Below are 23,699 nucleotides of genomic sequence, written 5' to 3'. Positions count from 1 at the left end.
CTCTGTGTTTGTGATGTCCGCCGCTCAGTCACTGATGTTTCTGATCCGGGACTGGTGTTATCCTTATGAACACGACTACGGACTGGAAGGAGGCAACGACTTCCTGGAGAAAAGACTACAGGTGAGAATCTTTGTGGCTACTGGAAGTATTTTACCACCCAGAAATTCCTGCACATAGTTTGAGAAATCGACGCAGCAGATCACTCGCTGCTCCTGCGAGATGCACCACAGCTCTTTCACAACCGCGTATCTCACCGCCTGGAAGCACACACGCTTTCCCTTTGAGTCAACTGTTGTCCGCCAAACTCAGGTGAAGCAGAACCAACACGAGGAGCTGCAGAACGTGAGGAAGCACGTCCACTCCTGCTTCTCCAACATCGGCTGCTTCCTGCTGCCCCACCCGGGCCTCAAGGTGGCCACCAACCCCTACTTTGACGGCCGGCTGAAAGGTGAGGAGACGGGAACGTTAAGGACTCAGAGGGCGGAAGCGCGCTGCAGTCAGAGGGCGGTCCGACATGTGTGTGTGTGTTGTGTGTTTTTCAGACATCAATGGGGATTTTAAGAAGGCTCTGGCCAAGCTGGTGCCTCTCCTCTTGGCCCCAGAACGCCTGGTGGTGAAGGAGATCGGAGGCAACAAAGTCACCTGCAGAGACCTCCTGGAGTACTTCAAGGTGCTGCATTTTATTTCATTTCAGTCCGGTGCTTTTCACACAGATAAAAGGAACAAAACAGTTTTTCTCCCTTCTTTCTTTAAAGACACTCTTGTCGTTTTTCTGCCCTCTAATATGAGCTCACAAAGCTTTAAAATTTATTTAGTAACTGAATGGACAGGTGACAGGTGTGTCCTGCTTGCATATAATTAAATATGGCTTCATATTACATGGAGGCAGTGGTGTGACTAACTTATGTTACCTTCCTTGCAGTCCTACATAAAGATCTACCAGGGGGAGGAGCTGCCTCACCCAAAGTCCATGCTGCAGGTTTGTCTCGTGAAGTATGGCTCCGCCCTCCTTTAGTTCTGATCTTGACTCTCACGGTTCGCTCCTGTCTGTCAGGCGACCGCAGAAGCCAACAACCTGACCGCTGTGGCGGGCGCCAAAGACATGTACGGCAAGAGCATGGAGCTGGTGAGGACGCGCCAGACTCCCGGCCATCGTGAATTCTTGCAAGATGACCCCTCGCTAACGCTCCCTCCCTCCCTCCCTCCCCCCCCTTCCCTCCTCTCAGGTCTGCGGCGGGGACCAGCCGTACATCGCCCCGGCCGACCTGGAGCGCTGCCACGAGGAGTTCCGCGAGCACTCGGTGGGTCACTTCCGCTCCGTGAAGAAGATGGGCGGCGAGGAGTTCTGCCAGCGCTACCAGAGCCAGCTGGAGGCGGAGCTGGACGAGGCCTACGGGAACTTCTCCAGGCACAACGACGGCAAGAACATCTTCCACACGGCGCGCACGCCCGCCACGCTCTTCGCCGTCATGTTCGTCACCTACGTGGCGTCCGGCGTGACGGGCTTCGTCGGCCTGAGCGCCTTGGCGTCGCTGGCCAACCTGGCCATGGGCGTGGCGCTGCTGTCGCTCTGCGCCTGGGCCTACGTGAAGTTCTCCGGAGAGTTCCGGGAGGTGGGGACGATGATCGATCTGGTGGCCGAGACGCTGTGGGAACAGGTGGGTCGTCGACAGGAAGTGGTTCGTTTGAAATGTTCAAACAGGAACAGAGGAAGCGTGTGCGTAACTGTGTATTTTGTGACAAGTCACAGCATTTAAACCCAGAAAAATTAGGATCCTTCCGTTTTTTTCCTTATGTTCACGATTGTCTTCACGCTCCATCGTCCCGTCTCACAAACCCTTAAACCACCTTCTTTTATTCGCCCCATCAGTTGTCCTGCGGCCTCGGCTCTGGGTTCCTCGTTTATTTGTAGTTTCATGTCTCCTTTGACCTCTTCCTCCTTCCTCCCTCTCTGCAGACAGGTTCCTTTCCTCTTCTGCCTGCTGGTCAACATTTCCATTCCGTACTTCCCAGTTTTCTTTTTCTTCGGTTCAACATCTACCCAGTTTTCTCATCTATTCTTTTTTTTAATTTAATTTTTTTTCTCTTAATTTCTTCCCCAAACATCTGGATTGGATTGACTCCTCCCCCTTTCAGTCTTCCCGTCTGTCACCTTCCCCGTTTTAACTCTCCCGTTCCTCCCTGCTGTCCTCTCAGGTGCTTTCCAAACTTTCGCCGCCTGTCAGTAGCCGCTCGGCTCGGCCCGTCTCGCTCGTCTCTTCGTCCCCGCTGGGACTCAGCGCTCTGTCTCCTCTCCACAACAACAACAAGAAGATGAACTAGCTGCCGACCGGGTTTACAGACTGTAGAACTTTTCCTTTACACAAAAGCTCCTGCAGTTTGCTGGCTTTTCGATGCTTGAGTTTCAGTCCAATGGTGCTGGATTGTTCTACTTCAACTCCTGGACCTCGAGCTTCAGTGAACGTACCTGGACCTCGAGGGACAGAACTGTCTCAGGATCTCAAAGATGCCCCAACGGTTGTTAATAATCTTGAATGCCAGATTCCATTTTTTCTTATTTTCTTTTTTCTTTATTTCCCTTGCGTTGTTTTCCCTGACCACTTTGAGTTCTGGTTTATTTAATTTACCTCCCTGACCTTCTTTATTTCAGTGTCTTCCCCCCCCCCTGTTTTATAGAGGCCTTAACACATGTTCTCATGTTCTCCCTCTTTGTGTCTCTTCTCGTGCAGATCTTGAAGCCACTAAGTGAACATTATATGGAAGACAAGGTCCGACAGACGGTGGTTAACTCCATCAAAGCCAGCTTGACAGAACAAGCTAAAGACTCCTACAAGTTAAAGACTCGCTGATGCCCCCCCCCCCCCCTCCTCATCCCCCCGTCATGTTCATCATGCTCCCCCCACCGCTCAATGTGTCCAATCCTAGAACTGTGGAACTAGTTCAACACCAAAGCTGACCCCCTTTTACCCCCACCCCACCTCATGGCTTCCTCCTCTGTTGGCTGTGGTGGAGCTGCCCTGCTCTTCATCGCCCCCCAGTGCCTCAAAGCAGCAGCAGCAGCAGGAGAGAAGCCAAAACTGGAGCTGAAGGACCTTCATCTTCAATGTGCCATGCTGTGATCTATTGTTGTAGGCTCACAAACACACACACACACACACACACACACACCTATGCTGTAAGCGGACTGCACTCGCTTCAGGATTGAGCTGCAATTCAGGGAAAACTGACACACACTTTCTGTGCATTTAACCTGTTTCGTCTTACGAGTGAGACGAGCTCGGTTTTCTTTCTCTTCAGGCCGTTTATTCACCTTTCCCCAAAAAGCACAAGTGACTCGTGGAGTAGTTCAGTAGTTTCAGCACAATCAGGGAATGAATTGGACGAGGTGATCGTCCCGGGGGAATCTGAACTGTAAAGAACCTTTCGACTTCCTACTAGATCTCCTTCCTGTCTCCAATCATTCATTCGGTTTGTCTCGGTGAGCGTTAGCCATGTGACTCGAGCCCACGCTGGGCTCCAGCTGCTTCCAGGCGTCTTTCTTCCCTTTAGTATTTTGTGATGGTAATTCTGAAGAGAACTGTAGGGAGCCTCGAGCTTCTCAGCTGATGTGTTTTTAAAGTTAGGGCTAATGTTTTACCCTCTGCATGGTGTTAAGAGCTACTGTGTCGTAGCATGAAAGTAGCTAGCAGCATTTTAGAGCCACGGTGTCTTTAGTTAAGTAGCCAGGGAGGCCCATCATCTTTGTCAAGCTGCTCCTGGTTCTGAAAGCCTTATTTCATTGAGATGTTCTGTTTCTAGGTTAAGCTCCTGTTACATCTTTAAAGGATTAGTTTAACTGGGAAAATATGCTAAACTGCTTTCTTGAGTCAGTTAAATGTATGCCGCTCATGAGATGAATATACAGAGATAGAAATGTGTGACTCACAAAAACCGACAAATTGACTTTTAAATTCACGAAGCATAGAGCAAAACATTCGGCACCTCTATGCTAAGCTACCTGGCTGCTGCTTCAAATTTAAGGGCCGAAAAGGAGTGCAGCACAAATCAGATTGCTCAAATGTTGAACTTTTTCTAGAGTTTGTTTCTATCCATTATTTCTCACCCCAAGCACCAGTCTCTTTCTGTGATCACGTAAACCAATCGAGCGCGTTGGATTAAATAAACTTTGTATACATTTCCTAGTGAATCAGCTGTTTTCTTGATCAACTTAACCATCTGTGGTCTGTTTTAAGAATAGCTGAAGGGTTTACACTAGTTCATGGATGGATGTTAATAGACACGTGGTGTGAATCTCTGGATTCTGATTGTGACGAGCCGGTCTGAGACATAGCTTGTTTGCCTTTATAAAAGGTATCTAATTTATTTTTGAATAAATCAATTCAATTACTTTGGCTCCTTTTGTCTCATTTCTAGGATTTACGCCTGCGGTGTTTGGACCCGATTTTTTCTCAGTTGCTCAATCTGCTGCATTGTGCAGCTGGGGAGCACATTCGCATTCCTGAAAAGAGCCGTTTTGCGTTCATGATTTCCTTTGTCCGCCGCTGAAATGAGTTAATTTCCATAAATGACCAACAGGAGGAGCTGGTTTCTTAAAAATAGTTTAATTTTACAATGGAAAAGTTTAAACTGCAAAAGCCACAAGCCCTGTACGCAGAACAGGTATTTAGTGTAAAACTCAAGCAAAAAAATATAACACTGACTGGCACAGAGTTTCATCTCCATATCAAGAACAAAACAAATCTTCTATGAAAATGTGTTCAAATGAGGAATTTGTCTCCTAATGTTATTTACAAATTAAGATTTTTTGTGCTTTCAATTATACATTGCCGCACATTTTTGGGACGACAAAATAAAAACTTCATGTTGGGGGAAAAAACAACATGATCTGTTCAAATAAACCATGCTGTTGCGACTTCATTCTAAATCTACCCTCCAAGATGTTCAGCAGTTCGGGGCCCAGATCACTGATTAAAACCTCGCCTTTTAGGATTCCTCCTACAATCACTGAATTTACACACACACACTGCTTATTAATTCCCTCCCTTCAAAGTGTTGCCTTAATGTTTTTGGCTTAATCAGAGCTGCAACAGTCAAAAGTGAAAAGATGAGTCCCTTTAAGGATCGGTAAACATTTACATGGTTATGTAGGCGAGTTCCTAAGTGCCTCATTTATGTAAAAAAAAAAAAACTACACACAAATGTATATTTTCCCATAACTACATTGTTCTATCATATGTTACTAATGAGGCTCCTGGTGGAAGACACGACGAGTTCTTTACACATTTGGTTTTTGGTCACCTGGTTGCATTCTGAACTCGGGATTAACGGCATCGAGTTTAAGCGGCGCTCGGAAGAATACTACTAAATATTGCGTAACATGTTTCAGGTTGTACTGTCTGGATGAGACGGGTCCTCCGATCTGCTGTCCCCACTGAAGTGAAGGCAGGCGTAGTGTTTTTAGGGCGGGGTTCTAATCTACATCTACCGGAGGAGGAGAGGGAGGGAGGGTCTGCTGGAGTCTTCAGATCATGGCCCGGAAAGCAAAGGAGATCCCGGCGCCCAGCGCCAAGCCGAGGGACAGGAAGAAGGCCATGATGGCCCCCGCCGTCTCCGCCTCATGCGCGGGCACCTTCCTGTACGGAGACAACGCAGGGACAAAACTCGTTAGGGAGCAGTGGTTCAAAGTTCAACACCAGTTTGCGTGTTCTTCGTTTATGGTGAGCAGGGCTCATCGATGCCAGAACCGCAATTACATTACCCAGAATGCCACTGTGAAACTAGACTTTTGAAATGGGGAAATCTAAAAAGGAGTTCCACTTCATGTGTACACGGCGCTTTTCCTCACTTGGGTCCGAAGCACATGCAGAGGCTGGCCAGGTATCCGTTGGAGAAGGCGAAGACGATCATGAAGATGATGTACCAGGCGTCGTGGGCAAACCACACGGGGAGGTAGTAACGAGGCTGGACGTTGCACAGCATGAAGAGGGGGACGAAGACTAGCCGCAGGCCCACCATGACAGGAAGCACCACGCTGTCTTTACCCGGCTGGGGGGGGGAGAGAACCATCAACCACGGGGACAGACTTTGATCCCTCGTTTGTAAATGAGTCATTTTGTGTTTAAAGAAATCTGGGCTGGGAACTTTCGACGAATCAAAGAGGGGGAAAAAAAAAAAAAAGTGAAGCCATGAGACCGTAGATTCACTGCAGCTTGACAACAGAAAATGCCCAGATGTTCAATAACCTTCAAAGTCCCCTCTGTCCCCAAATTCCTTTCTCTTACACACACACACACACACAGTTTTTTTCCAAAACAAACCCCTCATTTTAGGAGCAGCCTTTGTCTTGTTTATTTTCACTCCAGCCCCTCAGTGACTTATGTTTCCCCCCCCCCCTCCCGACTCAGTGATTTATTCCTGCGTAAACCTTTCGTGTGTCCGTTCATCGCAGCGCCGTCACATGACGGATCACAGTAAATATTTGGATGTACTCCTTTTAAAATGGACTCTGTGAGGCAAACGCGTTCTAAATAAATAATTGAGCCCCGAGTCCAGAGAGGAAGACCAGACCTCAGGAGGAGGAGGGAAAGCTCGAGTCACTCACCCACATGCAGACGGCCGTCAGGCTCCTGCCGGCCCAGTCCATCAGGTTGAAGAGGAGGAAACACGACACGGGGATGAAGTACGTTTCTGCAGAGAAAGAAGGACAAAAAGGTGCTACTAAGAAACGTCTCAAACTACTCTGTAGTTATCTTTTATTTTGTTACGAGAATTCAGATTTTTCACAGGCCGCTCTCATTGCTATTTAAAAAGAAATAACTGCACACAGGGTCCAACATCAGAAAAAGGGTGATTTCACGACATGGAAACTCACCCCATTTGCCCCCGTTAGCAACAGTCGACTTCACCTCCACGGTTACGGCCGGGAACGTCCCGATGGTGACGGTGAAGATGAAGCACACCGACAGGGCCATCACCCAGATCTGAATCGCACACAAACACAGCCGACATTAGGAAACCACCTCCATCGGGGTCGCATCTGGATCCAGTTGTTGATGTTTGGGATGGTGAGAATGTGCCTCGGGCCGCTTCACCTGTTTGAAGATGTTGATGACGGACACGGTGGGTCTGGCCTCGTCCTCCCCCAGACTCACCACCGGCCTCTTCTCTTCTCTTTCTGGAAAAAAACAGACCAACGCAACTAAGGCTACAAAGTGATCAGAGAAATCACAACGGGTACGTCCGGCACATAGTGACACAGCGTTTTCCATCCGATCAAACCGCTCCATAACCTACCAATGGGGTCTTTAAGTTTATGTTGAGGATCAAAAGCCCACTGTGTACCTTTTTGTAGTAAGTCCATATTGTTATCCTCGTCAGCGGGGGGTGCGGATCCGTGGCTCGCCATGTAGTACTGGAAGAACTCCTGTTAAGAGAAAGAAAAAAAACAACGACCGCAGTGAGGCGAGTCCACCGGGCCAAAACACCGAAGATAAAAGGATCGAAGGAGGCGTTGTCCAGCACCTCCACAAGCGGGGTTTGGACTGATACAGCATCACTTAAACCAACGGCAAATGAGTATTTTTTTTTTTTTTAAGTTATTGAGAGCAAACGCATTTGAAAGCGCTTCAAACGACAAATACGCAGCGATAAAAAGAACTAGAGAGAGAAATGAACACGGTGAAACCCGGTTGGATTGGGAGAAGAGGAGGTCTTACCATCCTGGGCAGAGCGAGGTAGGACATTATGGCCAGAAGAATGACGACGCAGGCTGTGATGAAGTAACCAAAAGCGCTGTCCGTCAGGGCCGATCCGGCTGAACACAACAAACAAAAATCAAGAGTTTCTTCACATCAGTATAGACAATTTCAGCTGTTTGATTATGTGAATGCACCATGGCTTTTCTCTATGGCTGACGACAGATAAGGAAGATCAACACAGCTGGAAGCAGCCAATCATTTGTAAACGAGCCACTTCTAATCAATAATCTCGATGACGGGAGAGGAGACGACTTACTGCCCAGAGCGCAGATCATGGAGAGAGCGGCGAAGGTGCCGGCCAGCCCCTGTCCGCTCATGATGGGGGTGGTGTAGGAGGCGGGCAGTATCCCTGCCAGGCCGAACAGGCTGCCCTGAAGGATCGCCCCGAACGCTGGGAACGAGAGCGTCAACTTTGAACAAAAAGCACATTTCGACAACGACACATCCTTTACTGAAAACATGGAACAAAAAAATAACAAAGACGGTGCTACAAACTTCAAAACATCGCACGGATTGTCGATGACTAAAGCCGCCATGTGGGAGCGCAGAGAGCAGAGATCACTGGAGGATGTTTGTGCAAACGTCAACATCAAAGCTCGAGGGTCAGAATGCCCTCCACTCTAAATCAAACAAGATGGGCCGTTTCTTTATGAGGAGCTGAGTGTTAAGACCGGCCCAACAGGGGTGAGGAGGAGGAGGAGGAGGAGGTTATCCACGTTGCAGTGAGTCTCTGTAAGTAAACCATACGCTATGTGTGTGTGGGTGTGTGTGTGTGCGCGAGCGAGCGAGAGAGAGAGAGAGAGACCATATGAGAGGGACTTTCCTTAAAAGCTGAACACAGATGTTGATCAAAGAAGACGACGCGTGGAAATGATCGTCTGCATGAGCTCGGTGTGGGTCGAAGGGTTTCAATGTTAACCTCATGACTCGGGCTTTTATTTCCCCCCCCCCCCCCCCCCGCTGTGACAACGGCAGGAAGATTCAACGGTCATCAGTTGGGTCTTTAAAAACTCACAGTTGATGAAGATAATTTTGACCATGGTGAGGGTGAAGAAGGGCAGCGGAGCCACGTCCACCTTGACGAGCACCGCCGTCAACAGGAAAACCACGAAGATGACGGCGAGGCTGCCGATGATCCGAAGCTTCTGAGGCACCCTGAGGGCGGAAAGCAACACGTCAACATGTCAACAACCATTAGCCATCTCGCACACTTTAGGAATTCATCTTTGAAACGTTCCCATTCAATTAAAAAACAGAAATGCTAAAAGTCAGTTTAAGAAAATAGGCAGCATGAGAATATATGGTTTGGCCTTGTTGAAGAACAGAATTTTCCGCTGACAGAGGGCGTGGTGCTGTGATGTTACCATGACAAGTTCATCAGGAAAAAAAGAGAGAAAAAACATCTGCAGCTATACAGTACATTGAGGGAGTAGGGGACAGCAGGAGAAAAAGCAGTAAGAAGAAGAAGATGACGGGAGGAGGGTCAGGGAACACAAATGTTTAGTGGCACGCTCTGTCGACCTCCCTCAATCCCACTTTAATGAGGAAAAACCACAGTGCAGCAATGCATTCCCATGACAGGGTGTCATCACCAAAGGGAGCGGCTCACGGCGAGCGGGAAGGAGAATACATCGCTTTGAGTTTTCCCTCAACGGTTTAACCGTTATGCCTCTTTGGATAAATTATTATCCTGAAGAAAATCAGCAGGAGGGGGGGGGGGGCCGGGTACCTCTGGTGGAGGAAGGAGTTGAGGCAGGTGAAGATGAGCAGCGGCACCATGGCGCACAGCGTCATCACGTTGTTGAACTTGGACTCCAGCACGTTGCGAGTGTCTCCGCCATCCGAGGTGTCGTTGTTGTTGCCCAGCGACGGGGGGGGGGTGGGGTCGGCGGACGGCTCCTTCAGCCTGCTGGTGAAGTACTGAGGAGAAAGGGGCGGTGCGGAGTCACAAGTCGGTGTCATATGAGTGTAGCTCGGGGCGATGCAAGCGCGTGCCCCCCCCCCCCCCCCCCCCCCGGACCTACAGCTTCACTTTCTGACTGGTCTCAAGCCGTCTGGCCAATGGTCACTTTAAAAAGGCCAGAACAGAAAAATGCCTGTTTCCTTAAAGCGAAGTGACCTTCCACCGAGTGAAGCCCGACCTTTTAAATCGAGTAATGACCCGCCACAAGGCCCCCCCGACCGGGCTCTTCCTTTACGTCGGCCCAGCTGCTTCCATGGTTAACGTTAATGAAATCCTATTAAGAATGTGTTGTTAACTTACCATAGTTGCGGTCATGAAGAAATTCCAGGGCAAGAGGGTTCCCAAACCCAGGATGAAGAAAATGATCCACACGGCATGGTATCTGGGAACGAGACAGAGGGGGGGTTCACATGGGACTACAACAGCGACGTCATATGAATAAATGTATGGACCGGGTCCCGTCCAGATTGGATTTGGCACACCCCAGGGACCATCTAGTTCCCTTTTCTTCTTTTCTTACTTGTCTCTCGGTGCGTTGATGACCGTCATGTTTGCCGTTAGACGGTTAGAGGCACGAGCTCAGTCGGGGTTTGATTAGGAAGGCACCAGGTCTGAAATACACAGATAACAAAACGTTTTTAAAAAGTAAACAGGCAGGCAGCACCTACATGTTTATCAGCAGCTTCCATAGCTCTCTCCATTCTATATTTATCTGGTTTTGATGAGCCAGACCCACATAATGGGTTGCAAAAAAAAACGTTAGTGAAAAATACAGTAAAACAAAAATAAAGTCAGTTAAGTTGTCTACAACTGGGCTGGCAACCTAACACTTTATAACACAAACACAGTAAAAACTAGTTTTTCTTTTATATCCGAGACAAAAAGAACAATAAGTGGAACAAAATTCCAAAAACGTCTCCCAAGTTCTCATCGGTCAGACACCTGTTTCCACTCACACCGCATTCCTCACATACGTGGTAACAAAAATTCCAAAATAAGTGCAGAGACAGAACTTGATTCTGCTCCCACCTCAACACTAAAAAGAAACCCAGCGTCTTGCATACTTACAGCAGCCAAATCAGGAACAAAAGTCTCCTCTGAGCAGATGACTCGAGGGCCAAACTGGCTCTGCACGCTTCTCTTTATAGCGTCCAGAGGTTTGGACCTGCCCCTCTCTGCATATCTGCAGCCATCCCTCCCACTGCTCCTCTCAGCAACCCTGGCTATGCATTTGTAGTAGTAGTTGTAATACTGTTAGTACTAGCAGTGTATGTAGATGAGGTAATAGTAGTTTTAGTATCAATAGCAGTAGAAAAACTAGTAATATCAGCTGTAGTACTATTCGTCATGGTAGTATTTGTAGTCAAATTCGTAGCAGTTGTAGTATTAATGGTAGTATAAATACTAGTAGTACTTTTTGTAATAGTAGAGTAGTAATATCAGCAACTATTATGCAAGTTGGTGATTTTGGAATACTTTATAAAACATCACTTTCTCTATGTATCTGCTTCTCCAATTCACCTTTATATCCTGAAATCACTCCTCTTCATCTTAAAGTCTACCCATCGTCCCATCAGACGATGGGTCACATGACCGGCCCCATGTTTGATCTGCCTGGTCATGAGTTAGGATGCAGGCCGTTTCAGTGTACATAATAGTCCATTGTAGTCCAGCATCATGCATCTAAAATATACTGATTGAATGTTCCAACAGGAAATAGCCAAAAAATAATAAAGAAATAAATCTCTATTGTCATTTATACAGTGTGCAGTTCTTAAAAATCCATATTTTCAGTCAATATCAAGGTTGGTCGCAAAAATCGAACACGGGACCAACCGTGATATTTACTTCTGACTTTTGGTTTATAGCCAAAAGTAGCTGCACTTAAGCCTAGTCGGCCTTATTGAGTTTAACAAGTCCTTCCACCTCTTTGTCTCATCCCTCCTCTGGTCAGAGAGAAACAGTCGCAGCGGCACTTTGCAGTCTGCAGAGTGGTACGAGACTCCAGTTTGGCACCGGGGGGGGGGGGGGGTGAAAATGTACCGTTCCCCTTCATCGACCTCCAACTCCAACAATCAGCTCGCCAATGGGGGAAGAGAGTCAGTTTCCTCCTCTGATGTCAAGGAGAAAACTGGTTCAAAGTCTTGCCAACGAGAGCCAGTCCGGACCAGTCCCATTGCCATGATCACAGGGTCGTGTGCAAAATTTTAATCATGCCATCTTGAAAACTGCGGTTTCGCTAAATTTAGATTTCCTGCGTGATAGCTCTACTTGCAAGACATCAAGACTTCCACAAACACATGCTGATGTCCTTATGATTGTTCTATTCTGAATCAACCAATGACAACGGCACAAAATGTTAGGTAATAGTATTGACCTTTTTCACAACTTACGTATTTGTAACCGGAAATACGTAATCGTCTTCCTGTCGGGTCAGGAGCAACGGGTGAGAAAAATGGCGTACCGGGCTGTTACGGTAAAAAGGTAAAAAGCAGCCACGTCATGTCGTTTTATTCCTTCCCTGTTGATGGTGACGTTGGAGGGTAATGGATTCAGGCTTTCCGGAGGGATGAAGGACCAAACTTTAGCATTAGAAAGGGGAAGCACTTATTTCTGCAGCAGACACTTTGCCTCAAGACGACTACGTCAAAGGAAAAAGGAGGCGGCGCCAAAAAAAAAGCAGCTGTTGACGTCTGCGTTCGGCTAATATTAATGATGCCGCTACACGCAAGACCATCCAGAACAAATTGATACCATAATGCTTCATTAAAAAGCACACTATACTGCTTCAGTAAGGTATTCAATATCCTCTATACTCGACATGCATCATGTCTAAGTGGACACGCCAATGATTTGTCATTCCAACTAACAGTTCAACACGTCGCTCTCACTTAAGTTACCTTGATACTGATGGAGAGATCCCTCATAAAAACTTGATTTGTTTTTGTTATTTTTTGTGACGGAGTTTTCCTCCACTAGTCTTGCAACGTCGGCGAATGTAATTGTATTGGATCCATTTTCTCCTGGTGCGTTGACGCTTGACAGGAAATCCACTTCCACATTGATTACGCGGTTCCGATTATTTGTGAACAAAGGTCTATAAAACAAGTTTAGTTATTATTTATTTTTCTCGACACTAAAGATCTCCAGAACATGAAAGGGGCTTCTGTAAATGACCAGAGCTATCGGCGCCAAGAAAGAAAATGTCAGCTTCTCTCGTAAAGGATCATTGTTTGTGGAGCTTCTGAACCCCAAAATGTTTGCAAGACGACTTGGAAATGTGATTAAAACAGAATTAAGCCGGGTTAGATGTGAAAAGGGCAAGAGGGCATTCGTCTCACCCGCGGACCTCTCTAACCGGGTCGCCTTCGTTTTCCAGGCTGACGCACACAACAGTTTGATGGTGGTCATGTGATTAGGCCAAAGAAGAATTACCTCTTCCCTCAAGGTTGTTTCCCAGTACTTATGGATGGGGAACACTTAGCAAAGTCATAATGTTTCCTCTGCATTAGACTGGAAGCCCACTGCAGGATTTAACCAGCGTCAACGGATAACAGGGGTATATTCATTTTAAATGAGTGAAACCTTCAAAGAGACATGACGACCTGATGCCAGTGGATGCTTGATCCTTAAATCCAAATCATAGGATGGTATTTGGCCCGAATAGAATACAGCATAGCTTACCATCAAGCACCAGCGTCCCAGTGACTCACTCAACAGTGCTGTTCGCTGTGTAAAGATCTGCTGGTTTCAGTTCTATGATACAATCGGGTTACGAGTCTGGTGTATGCAGCAGAAACCGGGTAAAGGTTTTACAGCACTCTCAAATTGAAAGATTCTGTACCGTTTCCCCTTCATCAATCTGTTGGCCAAAAATGAACAGGGCAGGATGCAGGATGCACAGCTAAACTGTAAACAACAACAACAACAAAGAAGCCAACTATGGCTCTGAATGGCAAGTAATTGGTCTTTGGTGCAGGTCTGAGTGACAACAAGTCATAGGGTCCTGGATCAGTCTTCGCCTGATTAATCTATAGCTTCAAATGCACAACTCACTCACAGTTCACTGGTGATTCAAGAGCCATGAAGCATTCTGGGTAATATGCATTGTCTTGATAAACTATGGATAGCTAAATGGCCATAAAATTGCCCAAATGGGGGAATTGTGGGGATCTATCCTTATGTTTTGCAACTTGTATCACAAAACTCTAATATTGCGTGAATGCAGAAGCAGAACTCTGCAACAAAAGAAGCCTCTCTCTGACCCGCCCTTAACCGAGGATACTCCTCCGGCGTTGCACCGCGGATCGCCCTCACCATGGCAACCATTCAGCAACCCGGAGGGGTCCGGCGCGTCTATCGCTCTTCTTTGCGCCAATGGTTGTTCTTCCTCGCATATTGATGCACGAGAAGCCATGGCAACCAAAGGACACACAAAGATTAGTGACGTTTCTGTGTAATACTTGGGAGTCTGATGTCCGCGTCCCACCTCATTGAAACGCAACACTAACATGCTGCACCACGACGGGGTTGCTTGCAACTCCCATGAACAGTTAATTCTTAACTCTAAATATTGTGTGCATGCAGATGTTGCACAGGCAGAAAGCAAAAGTAGCCCAAGTCCGACCTGCTGTTATCTACACCTACGCCTTTTCTACAAACAGCAGTACCTATTGGCCTTGAGATCTCGGCTGTATGGGAACACGCCTGCATGGAGGGTGGAGGGTACGAGCCCAGACCGCTCAGCCCGAAGAATCGTCTGGATCTCTTAAAGAAAATACTTTGCCATCACACAGATTTCCCAACCCCAACACTGTGGGCACAGTCATTTTCAAACTAACACCGTACCAGGAAGGACCAACACACACCGCACGCACGCACACCGCTTGCGCAACAGCTTGAGAACAGCTTGAAAACAGCCAGGAAAACATTACATCTTTGTGGCAGTACGTTGCCTTTTACAGCCTTGATTCCCGTTTCACGCTGCGTTTCTTGCAGCTTTTCTTTTAAGGACTGAAAATGTGAGATTCTCAAACATCACATCATGGAGAAACTCCACGGATCAAGAGCAACAAAACAGGGCGACGGAATAATTCTCAGCTTTATTTATTCTTCGATCTAGAATCCTCTGGTGAAGTAATCGATAAATAGTTTAGGATTAGGATTTAAACGTTTATTGTCCAGAAGAACTCGTTACCGAGTCCGTTATCTTTCTTCAAAACAGCAAAAGCGCCCTTACACGAACAAACACAAGTTTCAACTGTAAGTAGGCCATGCAGCGATTCACTAGAACTGCGTTGCACTATTTGCAGAAAAGGGGAGGGGGGGGAAACGGCGGGGACTGGGCCTGTGATCAGAGACCCAACCACAACATAATATTCAACTCTCATCAGCTCGCAGAGAGAAAGAAGGCACTGTTTTGACACGTTCCTGCTTCAAATAAATACAAACGACAGGGTTCATAGAGGGAAAAAGGATAGAGTGAGCTCAACAGCTGGACAGATGTTTTAATAATTCCTTTTCATATCAGAGAATATAACAAATGTAGTCTTTTTTTTTTTTATTGTCCGTGCACAAAGAGCGGGACCAACACAGCGGAGGTGGTGGTGGTGGGGGGGGGGGGGGGGTCATAAAAGACTCCCTTCGTTTATTTTTACCCCGACACTCAGGCGAGAGAAAGGAAAAGTGACTACACAGCCGATCTAGATGATCTTTGCTGTGATGAATCACTTTAGCCAGTTCGTCACACAAGGGGGTTCCCGCCAGACAACGCCTCGAACACATGGGCCACAATGAATAATCTCAGTATCCGGGCCCCCTCCGGGAAACAGGTGGAAAACTAGGGGGGGGGTCCGAGAGGATTCCTGGTCCTGGAGTAAGAAGGTGATACATTTGTGAAGATTTCCTGCTAAATGTTTCCCTAAAAATAGCATCAAACCCTAATAACAAAGAAGGTTATTAAACACATTATGTGTCATATGACTGACGTCACTGTTGATTCCTACAGGGAGCGTTTAAGCAGCTAACAATACATTTTCATGACAGGTGTGACATTGACTTACCTCTGGGCGTGTTTTTTTTTTTTTGGGGGGGGGGGGGGGGGGGGGTGTCATGCATCAATGACTGATCCTCTGAGTCTGTATAGTCCCGTCATAATGCCATTGCCCCGCGTGAGATCATTGCTTTGGGAATGAACGTGCAGTTTGAAAATGACCGTGAAGTCGTGGGGATGACGTGACGCTGCGCGCGGCAGGGAGAGCCACGCTCGAAGTTGGCGCTAAATTCAACTTCCACGCCGCATTCACCAAACGCGCGCACGCTGCCTCGCCTCGCGAAACAAAAGCACCGGTAGCATTCTTTTTAAAGTCCGAACGGGAAGGGTTGAATGGGTTAAAGTAAAAAAACAAGCCTCGGGTTCGTAAAAAAGGACCAAAATACACCTCGAGGAGAAGAGCTGCTATCGAAAAAGCGCGACGTTTTCCGTTGTTTGATATGCAAACTAGACCTTTTCTTAAATTCATCCAACCACTTGTGTTCTTTGATAACAGTTATAACCGTCAGACAGCAGTATTTAGGAAGCAGACACCGTCTTTAAAGCGCACACCGGGACGTCTTACCTTAGCATGCCAGCCGGCGTGTTGTGTCTGGTGCAGTCTGTGCCCTCGCGCAACTCCACCGCCGCTGAAGTAGCGTTGCGTTCAGGGACCGCCCCTACGTTTCACCACTCAGTCGAAATACTGGAACAGCTAAAAGCTTTTGGACGACATTAGCGTCAAATGTAAGGATGAACGTTCTAAAATAGTTAACCCTTAACCATTATCCATTAACTCCATACATAACCCATCCATGCAGTAATACTTTTTAGGTGATTCAAACATCGGTTTTATCGGATACAGAATTTCCGGTTATCCCTGAATCCACCATCTCTACGTCACTCAGATGGGCGTTTCGATTGTATTTGGATAGGCGGAGCTGAAGCGACCGCACAACCATATACACCGTATATATAGTCATATATATATCTATCTCCAAAGTTGCATGATACATTTAGTGATGACTGGTTCAATGACACAGCAAGAAATAATGTGTGAACAGAGCAGTTTATAAAACTGCACCATGAATTGTATCATAATAATATAACATAATTTACCCTTCACCACAGAGTTTTTACAAACACAGAGACAGCACTTGTATCTAGGCCGAAGGGCATTGCTGACAGTGTTAAACAATGTGTCAAGTCATGGACCACAACTTTAGGACCGGAAAGACAGGGTACGCCTGATTGAACTTATTACTCTTGTGTAAACTCTAGTGGAAGCTCTGAAGTTGCTGACAGCAATTAGTCTTTTACTTGAAGGATGAGACAACTTTACATCTAGAATGAATTGCATTGAACTCAACTGTGCAACGCAAGTCCTGTCGCCAACCACTTTGGACAGAAAAGGACAAAGTAAACGCTTGAATTGCTCTTTACAGCTTGTTCTCTCGAGGGCCCGACGTCCATGTACAATTTCATCACCACGCTTCCACCTGTCTGAAACCGCCGTGGCGAGGCGTTGTTTTTGTGCTGTAGTTACGCAGTCACCCGCACCCTGTCTTGCCACCCCCATGTCTAAAAAAAAAAAAGCCTGCTGTGGTTAAGAACGGAATCCATGTGGGAGGGAGTCTGGCTGCACTTTGTTTACCCCCAAACCCTTGAGGAGGTGCTGGGACGCCGAGGAATGAAGGAGTCTACTGTCGCTCTCTCCGCTGTTGTAAAAGACACAAACATGCACTTTATTTCCTCATTTTGAAACGTGTCTCCTTTCAAAATCGCTCCCCTCTCTCTGCGCTGGTTGTCCAAAAAGCCGTTGTCGAAAGGCAGCCTTTCGACCGGGGCGAGAAAAAACCAGAGATGGGTTTCTACAACAACAACAAAAAAACATCCAACCTCCAAGGAATAAGAAACCCAGTGCGAGAAAGCAACAGTGGCAACACACTCAACTGCAGCTCAACAGCTGCATGCGGTCGAAGTCTTTGCCACTAACGGATTACTCTGAGGCACCTGTGTGACGACGCGTCTGCAGCACGCGAACAATGAGCGCCTGGGTCAACTGGATCAGGAGCCACCTGCTTGCGAAACATTGTCAAGAAGAATCCGGAGGAACATGCCGTGGCCCCCTTTGTGTCGCACCCGCTGTTTGCGTTTCTAAAAAAAAAAAAAAACTCCATCACTTCCTGCAACAGTCTACAAAAAGCTATTTTCAGAACACAGATTTATGAGCAAATAAACATCACACGTGTCTAATTCGAGAAGATCCTGTGAAGTCTGTGGCGTCAGAGGCGAGCTGGGGGGGGGAGAGGAGGAGGGCATGATGTTAATGGGCTGGAAGTGGCTTTCTGACCTCATCCTGAGACAGTGGTGGGGATATGAATTCCAATGTCTGGCCACTTCCACCCCCCCCCCACCCCCCTGAATGGCTCGGGACCCGCAGGAGAGAGTGAAGTAAATCCCATTTGGGATTAAAGAATTCGTATGGCCTGGCTCCTCTTTCGGGGGTTAAGGCTTCGTAAACTGAAGCAAAGAAGACAGGCAAACAAACAAAAGACGTCCCCCCCCCCCCGTTGAAATCACCTTCAAATTCCACGACGGAGGGTGAGTGGTCCACGAGGGTCACGCTAAAGCATGAAATGACTGTCCTCTTAATGCAGAGGTGCATTTAAAGAGGTGAGGCTGAGAGCGTCCATTGTAGGAGGCGCCTCCTTAGTTTCAATCCAGCAACTTGAAAATGGGTAAAAGTCCCGAGATTCTGCACTGCAATAGGAATCGGGATGAATAATCACAAACATCTTCACGTTCCTCGTCTATCAATAATTTATAAAGCTTTGGGCAATTACACATTTTAGTAATTATAATCATAAGTATACGTTCAGAGTCTGTTGTGCGTATGCGAAGGAGGATTGAGCGCGCATTCCTTTCACCTGCACATTCCTTTGAAGGTTCTTCTTGAAACAAACATGTGAGGCAACAGTGTTGTCATAGTATGTCAAATACAACATACCGAAAATATCACAATCTCTTATGGTACTTGCTCCTCTGCCTTCTGCACACAACATACTTTGCAGCTGCACTCATAAGTTTATTGCATCATAGTTCCTCAGATAATCTGCTTGTAGTCATGCAAAGACATTTTTATTCTTCTTTCCTAAGCTTCTATTATTCATATGTTTGCGGAGAATGTCCACCTTATTAGTAACACATACAATGTTATAGAAGGATTCTATAGAATGCATTTACTGGTTAAAAACCGCTTGTGTTCAATAGCAACATTTCCACATTTCACTGGTTGTTTTCATCCTGGTACAGTGTGCAACAGCCTTGTCGTTCCTGCGCGTCCGCTCATTCCTTTGCGTGGACGTGCAATTGTGGGATTCACCCCCCGGACGTAAATAAAATAAATAAATCAATTCAGGATATTTGAATCCCCTGCTGACGTTCCCAGTACTTTTGGCCCTGCGTACGTTTTTGCTCGATGGCTCTACTCTTGTTTTACTGATTTCTCTCTTTGGGACTCTACACAAACACCAGCCTTCACCCAGGCCCATCCTTTTCTATCCTATCAGCGGCTATCAGCCATCCTGTCCTGATTGGAGAAATGATCAAACAGAGGTAACTGAGGGCAAGGACGTGTTTCTTTTGAAGACTTTTGGAGTGCTTCCATTACCATGTGTGTGTGTGTGTGTGTGTGTGTGTGTGTGTGTGCTAGTGTCCATTAAGCATCCTGCTTTCCCATTTGAAATCCATTACGCAATTGTTCTCTGGGTTGCTTTCTTTACGATTCTTCTAGCTGTCGGGGGTCAATTAGTCCAGAGGATGTGACCTTGTGGAATAACAGTCACAGTCATTTGATTCTCATCCTCCCGCTGAACTAAAAAGGGGAGAGGGAGGAACAGGACGTTTGACCTCACGCTCCCGAGGAAAAGGTCCGATCAGCTAAAGTGTGTGACACAGAGACGTTGGTGTAAAGCTCTGAATTCCAAGAAGGTTCTTTCCTACCTATCGTTCCTTTACAGGGTGATACGGAGATGAAGTATTTTCAGAAGCTGTCACCAGACCCCCACAGCTGCACGCTAAGACAGCATGGCAGTGTGACACCAACGTGATCAAGTGAAGTGAATCTGCTGCGCGCAGGTCGACAAATGTGTGACACGCCGCAGTGACGGGGCTCACGGCTCGGCAGGAGGGGGGGGGATCAGTTCCACGTTCCTACTGAGCTACATGATCACACTGCTGTTAAGGACATCTTTCCGTCAACACTGACGCTACCGCGTTCTCGCTTTTAATTGTGCACCGTGTGTGTGGCATGAAAGGGGGAAAAAGGCTCAGATTCAAGTCGTCAAGTGTTTGCAGACCACAAACAGAATGGCCGGCGGAGGTTTATCAATGTAGATTAAAAGGCGCAGTGAGCAGATCCGCAGCCGAAGAGTTGATGAATTCAACATTTTTGGAAGGCCTGGAGGTTACTTGTGGTCATTTTCTAACAATGAAAACTACACAAAGCACCGTGGCTTTGGCACACAACTGGAAATGAAGTGATCAGGAAACTTGTCAATATGTTTTGGATTATATAAAATGTATAAGTCTTTGCATTTTGTTTCTGTCTGACAATCCAAAAGCCCAAAAGAATACAATCAATAATTTCAACAGTTAATAATTGAGGCAGATGAATGTTATATTTATTGCCCAATCAGTTATCCGTTGTTCCGCCCTGCGTGTAAAAACATATTTTTGTGGGTAAATTGACTATATAATCAAACACTAAGCCACAGCATGAGGAAACGTTTACCTCATAACATCACTTAGACTAAAGACAAGTATATATAGTTTCTAAACATAGCGAGGGCAGAAAGCCGTCCTCCAGCAGCGTAAGTCAGCTGACTAAATGATCCTGAAGGAAAGCTGTGGTTTTCGAGGGGGAAAGTTGTCTAGACCGGTACAAGTAACGTTGCCATCATCAAACAACCACAAAGCCAAATCAAATTGTGAATGTCTTGTGTATTCTTAAAAAGGTTGGATCTCAAGACACTAAAAATTCAGTGGAACTCTCCTCAAATGTTGAACCATGACTGTGTCCTATTCACTGGAACACTTCTCCAACGCACATTAAGGTCAAAGGTCTCAGCACACTCACCGCTACTTCACAACACACAAAGTATTGCAACAGCAAGGAAGCCGTAGCACCGAGAGGACCAGTCACAGCCCCAGAGAAGGAACAAGGCGTCTTTTATTAGTTTGGGTTTTTACGGAAAATATGTATGTCAACATGTCATTCCTGAGTCACGTCATCATTTTTTTTTTTCAGTGCCAATGAAGCAAATCGAAAGTATGGAAAATGTGTGAAATTGTTTTCCCGGAATCTGAGATTCAACAGGGACTATTACTTTTAAAACTCGTAGGAACATTTGAAGGCTTACATGTGCTATCCATTACAAATACAGTTTACCAGAACCAACACAGGGAAGTTATGTAATCTCATGTGCTGATGAAAAATAGCTCTCTTAACCTTTCTAACAGTGTGATGAAAACCATTTTATCTGTGTGAAAATATGCTCATAGAAAATCAAACTGACCCCACTTTGCCTCCTGTGTGTGTGTGTGTACATACAATTTGTATTGAAGAAAAAAAAAGAAGCTTATTGACCTATGGGGAAGTTAATGAAGCAACATTCCAAGGACTTATAACTAAACTGATTCGTAGCAAGACATATTTTCAGAACAAACCACTAACTACATTTCTCCCTCAATCCTATTGGCTTTTTCCTGTGAGAGAATGTGGTAAACAAACAAATGAATGTGGTAAACAAACAAATCATCAGGTCAGACCACACATAATCAAGCAAAAAACACAAACGATTCAGTTCCTTTGATTTAATTATTGGCGCTTAAGGGAGAGCTAGGGGATTATGAAATGATTGATCATACTGTATGTATGATTGAAGAAACCTTCAAGTATCAGTTGAGATATTTTCATCTGGGTGAAAGTGGTTGACTGGCCGACATTCTTAGCAATCCATGCCTGCGAAACAAGACACCATTACTCCTTCCAGCCTGTGAAATGTGAGGATGTCTTACTGCTTTATCCTATATGTCTCTAATAATTGACCCTTCGCTAAGCAGAAGAAGCACACATCAACTTCTTCCGGTAACAAGTAACTCTTTTAAACAACGTTTGAACACAACAAGCTCCAAATCCACAAAACCAGCCTGAAACGATGGCCTAAGAGTCTGTGGAGCGAACCCAGACTCTTGGCGAAGCTTTGCTATGATTAGTCATGACTATTTATTCTTTGGCAAGACCAAAAAAGCCATTTGAAGACGTCCTCTTGAGCTCTACAAAGCTGTGGAGTACATTTTTTTTGGTTGTAATTTGACATTTCATGCAATAATCAACCAAATCATTGAAAACAAATGACAAATTAATATACACTCCGCTTTTGTATTCTTCTCAGCACTGGCTTTGCAAAAATCTAATCTGGCAGATGTAGTTTCATTATTCACGACCTTGTGTATCAGAGGGCGTCTGGTTGTTGGGCCATTGAATGAGTAACCTGGCTACGCTCCACCGCGTCATATTACCCTCCTCTGCTGCCCCCCCCCCCCCCCCCCCCCCTCCCTTTCAGATGGAGCTTTTCTAATTATAGCCCCCTGGTTGTTTGGGCACACAGGGGAGTGGTGGGTCGGAGCTGCTGAAAAAGAGTCTGTAACTTATGTCAAGGTGCAGCTGAAGGCTGATTGGCTGAAGGCTGGCGGCCTAATTTTAGCCTGTAACCCAAACTATAAGACTTCTTCTGCTTCTTCTGCTGCTGCTTGAGGCGACTTTGACATAAACATCAGAGATGTCCCGTTAGTTTCAGTATCAATTAATCTGTTTAATTCCTTTAAATAATTCATTGACGGCCGGCTAAAAGAAGCATAGGACTTGTTTGCGCTTTGTCAAGTAAAATAAACCTCCATGATGTCATTGTGATGTCACAAGGGTGTTTCAAAAAGAGAAGTCTCACAGCAGACTGGAGGTTGAGAGATTACAAGGCTTGGACATCCACTTATCATCATATCAGTGTGAGAATAGCAGTTTTCTCAGAGCAGCGGAAATGCTGAGGAGAAAGCAATCCAACAGACGCTCTGTCAACACCAAGAAGTGTGTGTGTGTGTGTGTGTGTGCTCTCAGTGAAAACAACAGCTCAACTCAGTACAACTCAGTACAACAACATAGTACCAAGTGTTCACATGGTACAGTAGTGGTTTAAACTCAACGCAGTCTATTCTCAGAGCTCTTTCATGCTGACCCCCACTGTGAAGCATGTGTGTGTGGGGGGGGGGGGGTTTATTGATTTATACTCTTCCCACTGTCGCCTCAACTCTGACTGCGTACAAATCTCCACCTCTGGCCCCAAACAACTTTGAGTCAGCTTTCAACTTCCTCTGCAGCTGTCACAACACGCACGCACGAGATCTTCCACGTTTTGATAAAGAGCACACGTGCATTTAGTGTTTCTGACGCCGCACATCGAACACAGGCATCAGCCGATCAGCTGTTTGGGATGCGCCGCAGCGCACTGCGACTCTGCGACCATTTGACCCTGTCACCGTTTCGCCTGGAGCTCCAGCCGCCGTACAGAGTCGCGTGTAAAGTCTGAACACCGCGCTTTTACGCACGAGAAGCTGCACTTACCCGATTACCGAGCGACCAGTGATGACGTCACATTGGAGACGCTCCTTCGCCCCGTGCGCACACAATGTTCACGAGTCCGTTTTTTTTCTCGCCTCTCTTTCGGCAGCAAAACTCACCTACACGCCACCAGAATATGACATCAATGCAAAATATGCATTAGAGCCCAAATAGGGAGGCCGGTACTGGTTCAGAGAGAGAAATTGATTAGTTATACAACTAGGTTCTCACTGGCTGTGTCGCATCTCCGTCACTGCAGACCCGATAGC

The 23,699-nt window shown here is 46.4% G+C and overlaps 2 protein-coding genes across 5 annotated transcripts in view; one reads left to right on the top strand and one right to left on the bottom strand.

The window, feature by feature from the left end:
- Nucleotides 1-5,192, top strand: part of atl2 (atlastin GTPase 2) — a 12,565-nt gene extending 7,373 nt beyond the window's left edge. For both annotated transcript variants that reach the window (XM_037465084.2, XM_037465083.2), the window contains exons 8-14: nucleotides 29-121; nucleotides 311-449; nucleotides 544-671; nucleotides 924-980; nucleotides 1,056-1,127; nucleotides 1,228-1,659; nucleotides 2,731-5,192. In XM_037465084.2, coding sequence (XP_037320981.2) covers nucleotides 29-121; nucleotides 311-449; nucleotides 544-671; nucleotides 924-980; nucleotides 1,056-1,127; nucleotides 1,228-1,659; nucleotides 2,731-2,850 — 1,041 coding nt within the window. In that variant the 3' untranslated portion in view covers nucleotides 2,851-5,192. The remainder of the gene's footprint in view (nucleotides 1-28; nucleotides 122-310; nucleotides 450-543; nucleotides 672-923; nucleotides 981-1,055; nucleotides 1,128-1,227; nucleotides 1,660-2,730) is intronic.
- Nucleotides 5,178-23,699, bottom strand: LOC119213884 (equilibrative nucleoside transporter 1-like). 3 transcript variants are annotated; one of them, XM_062566418.1, is made up of 14 exons: nucleotides 23,662-23,699; nucleotides 23,434-23,549; nucleotides 10,242-10,332; nucleotides 10,022-10,103; nucleotides 9,488-9,678; nucleotides 8,774-8,913; nucleotides 8,015-8,149; nucleotides 7,717-7,814; nucleotides 7,343-7,424; nucleotides 7,093-7,175; nucleotides 6,873-6,981; nucleotides 6,603-6,688; nucleotides 5,847-6,046; nucleotides 5,178-5,634 (listed from the first exon to the last, which is right to left on the bottom strand). In XM_062566418.1, the coding sequence occupies exons 3-14, from the start codon at nucleotides 10,268-10,270 to the stop codon at nucleotides 5,523-5,525; spliced, it is 1,347 nt and encodes a 448-aa protein (XP_062422402.1). In that variant the 5' UTR covers nucleotides 10,271-10,332; nucleotides 23,434-23,549; nucleotides 23,662-23,699; the 3' UTR covers nucleotides 5,178-5,522. The 3 variants fall into 3 exon arrangements, with proteins under 3 accessions (XP_062422402.1, XP_037320982.1, XP_037320983.1); XM_037465085.2 differs by lacking the exons at nucleotides 23,434-23,549; nucleotides 23,662-23,699 and adding an exon at nucleotides 16,339-16,474; XM_037465086.2 differs by lacking the exons at nucleotides 23,434-23,549; nucleotides 23,662-23,699 and adding an exon at nucleotides 10,790-10,871.

The sequence above is a fragment of the Pungitius pungitius genome, chromosome 13 (genome assembly GCF_949316345.1).
Source record: "Pungitius pungitius chromosome 13, fPunPun2.1, whole genome shotgun sequence".
NCBI lineage: Eukaryota > Metazoa > Chordata > Actinopteri > Perciformes > Gasterosteidae > Pungitius > Pungitius pungitius.
Note: the sequence above shows the minus strand (reverse complement) of the source record. Positions and strands in the feature narration are given on the sequence as shown.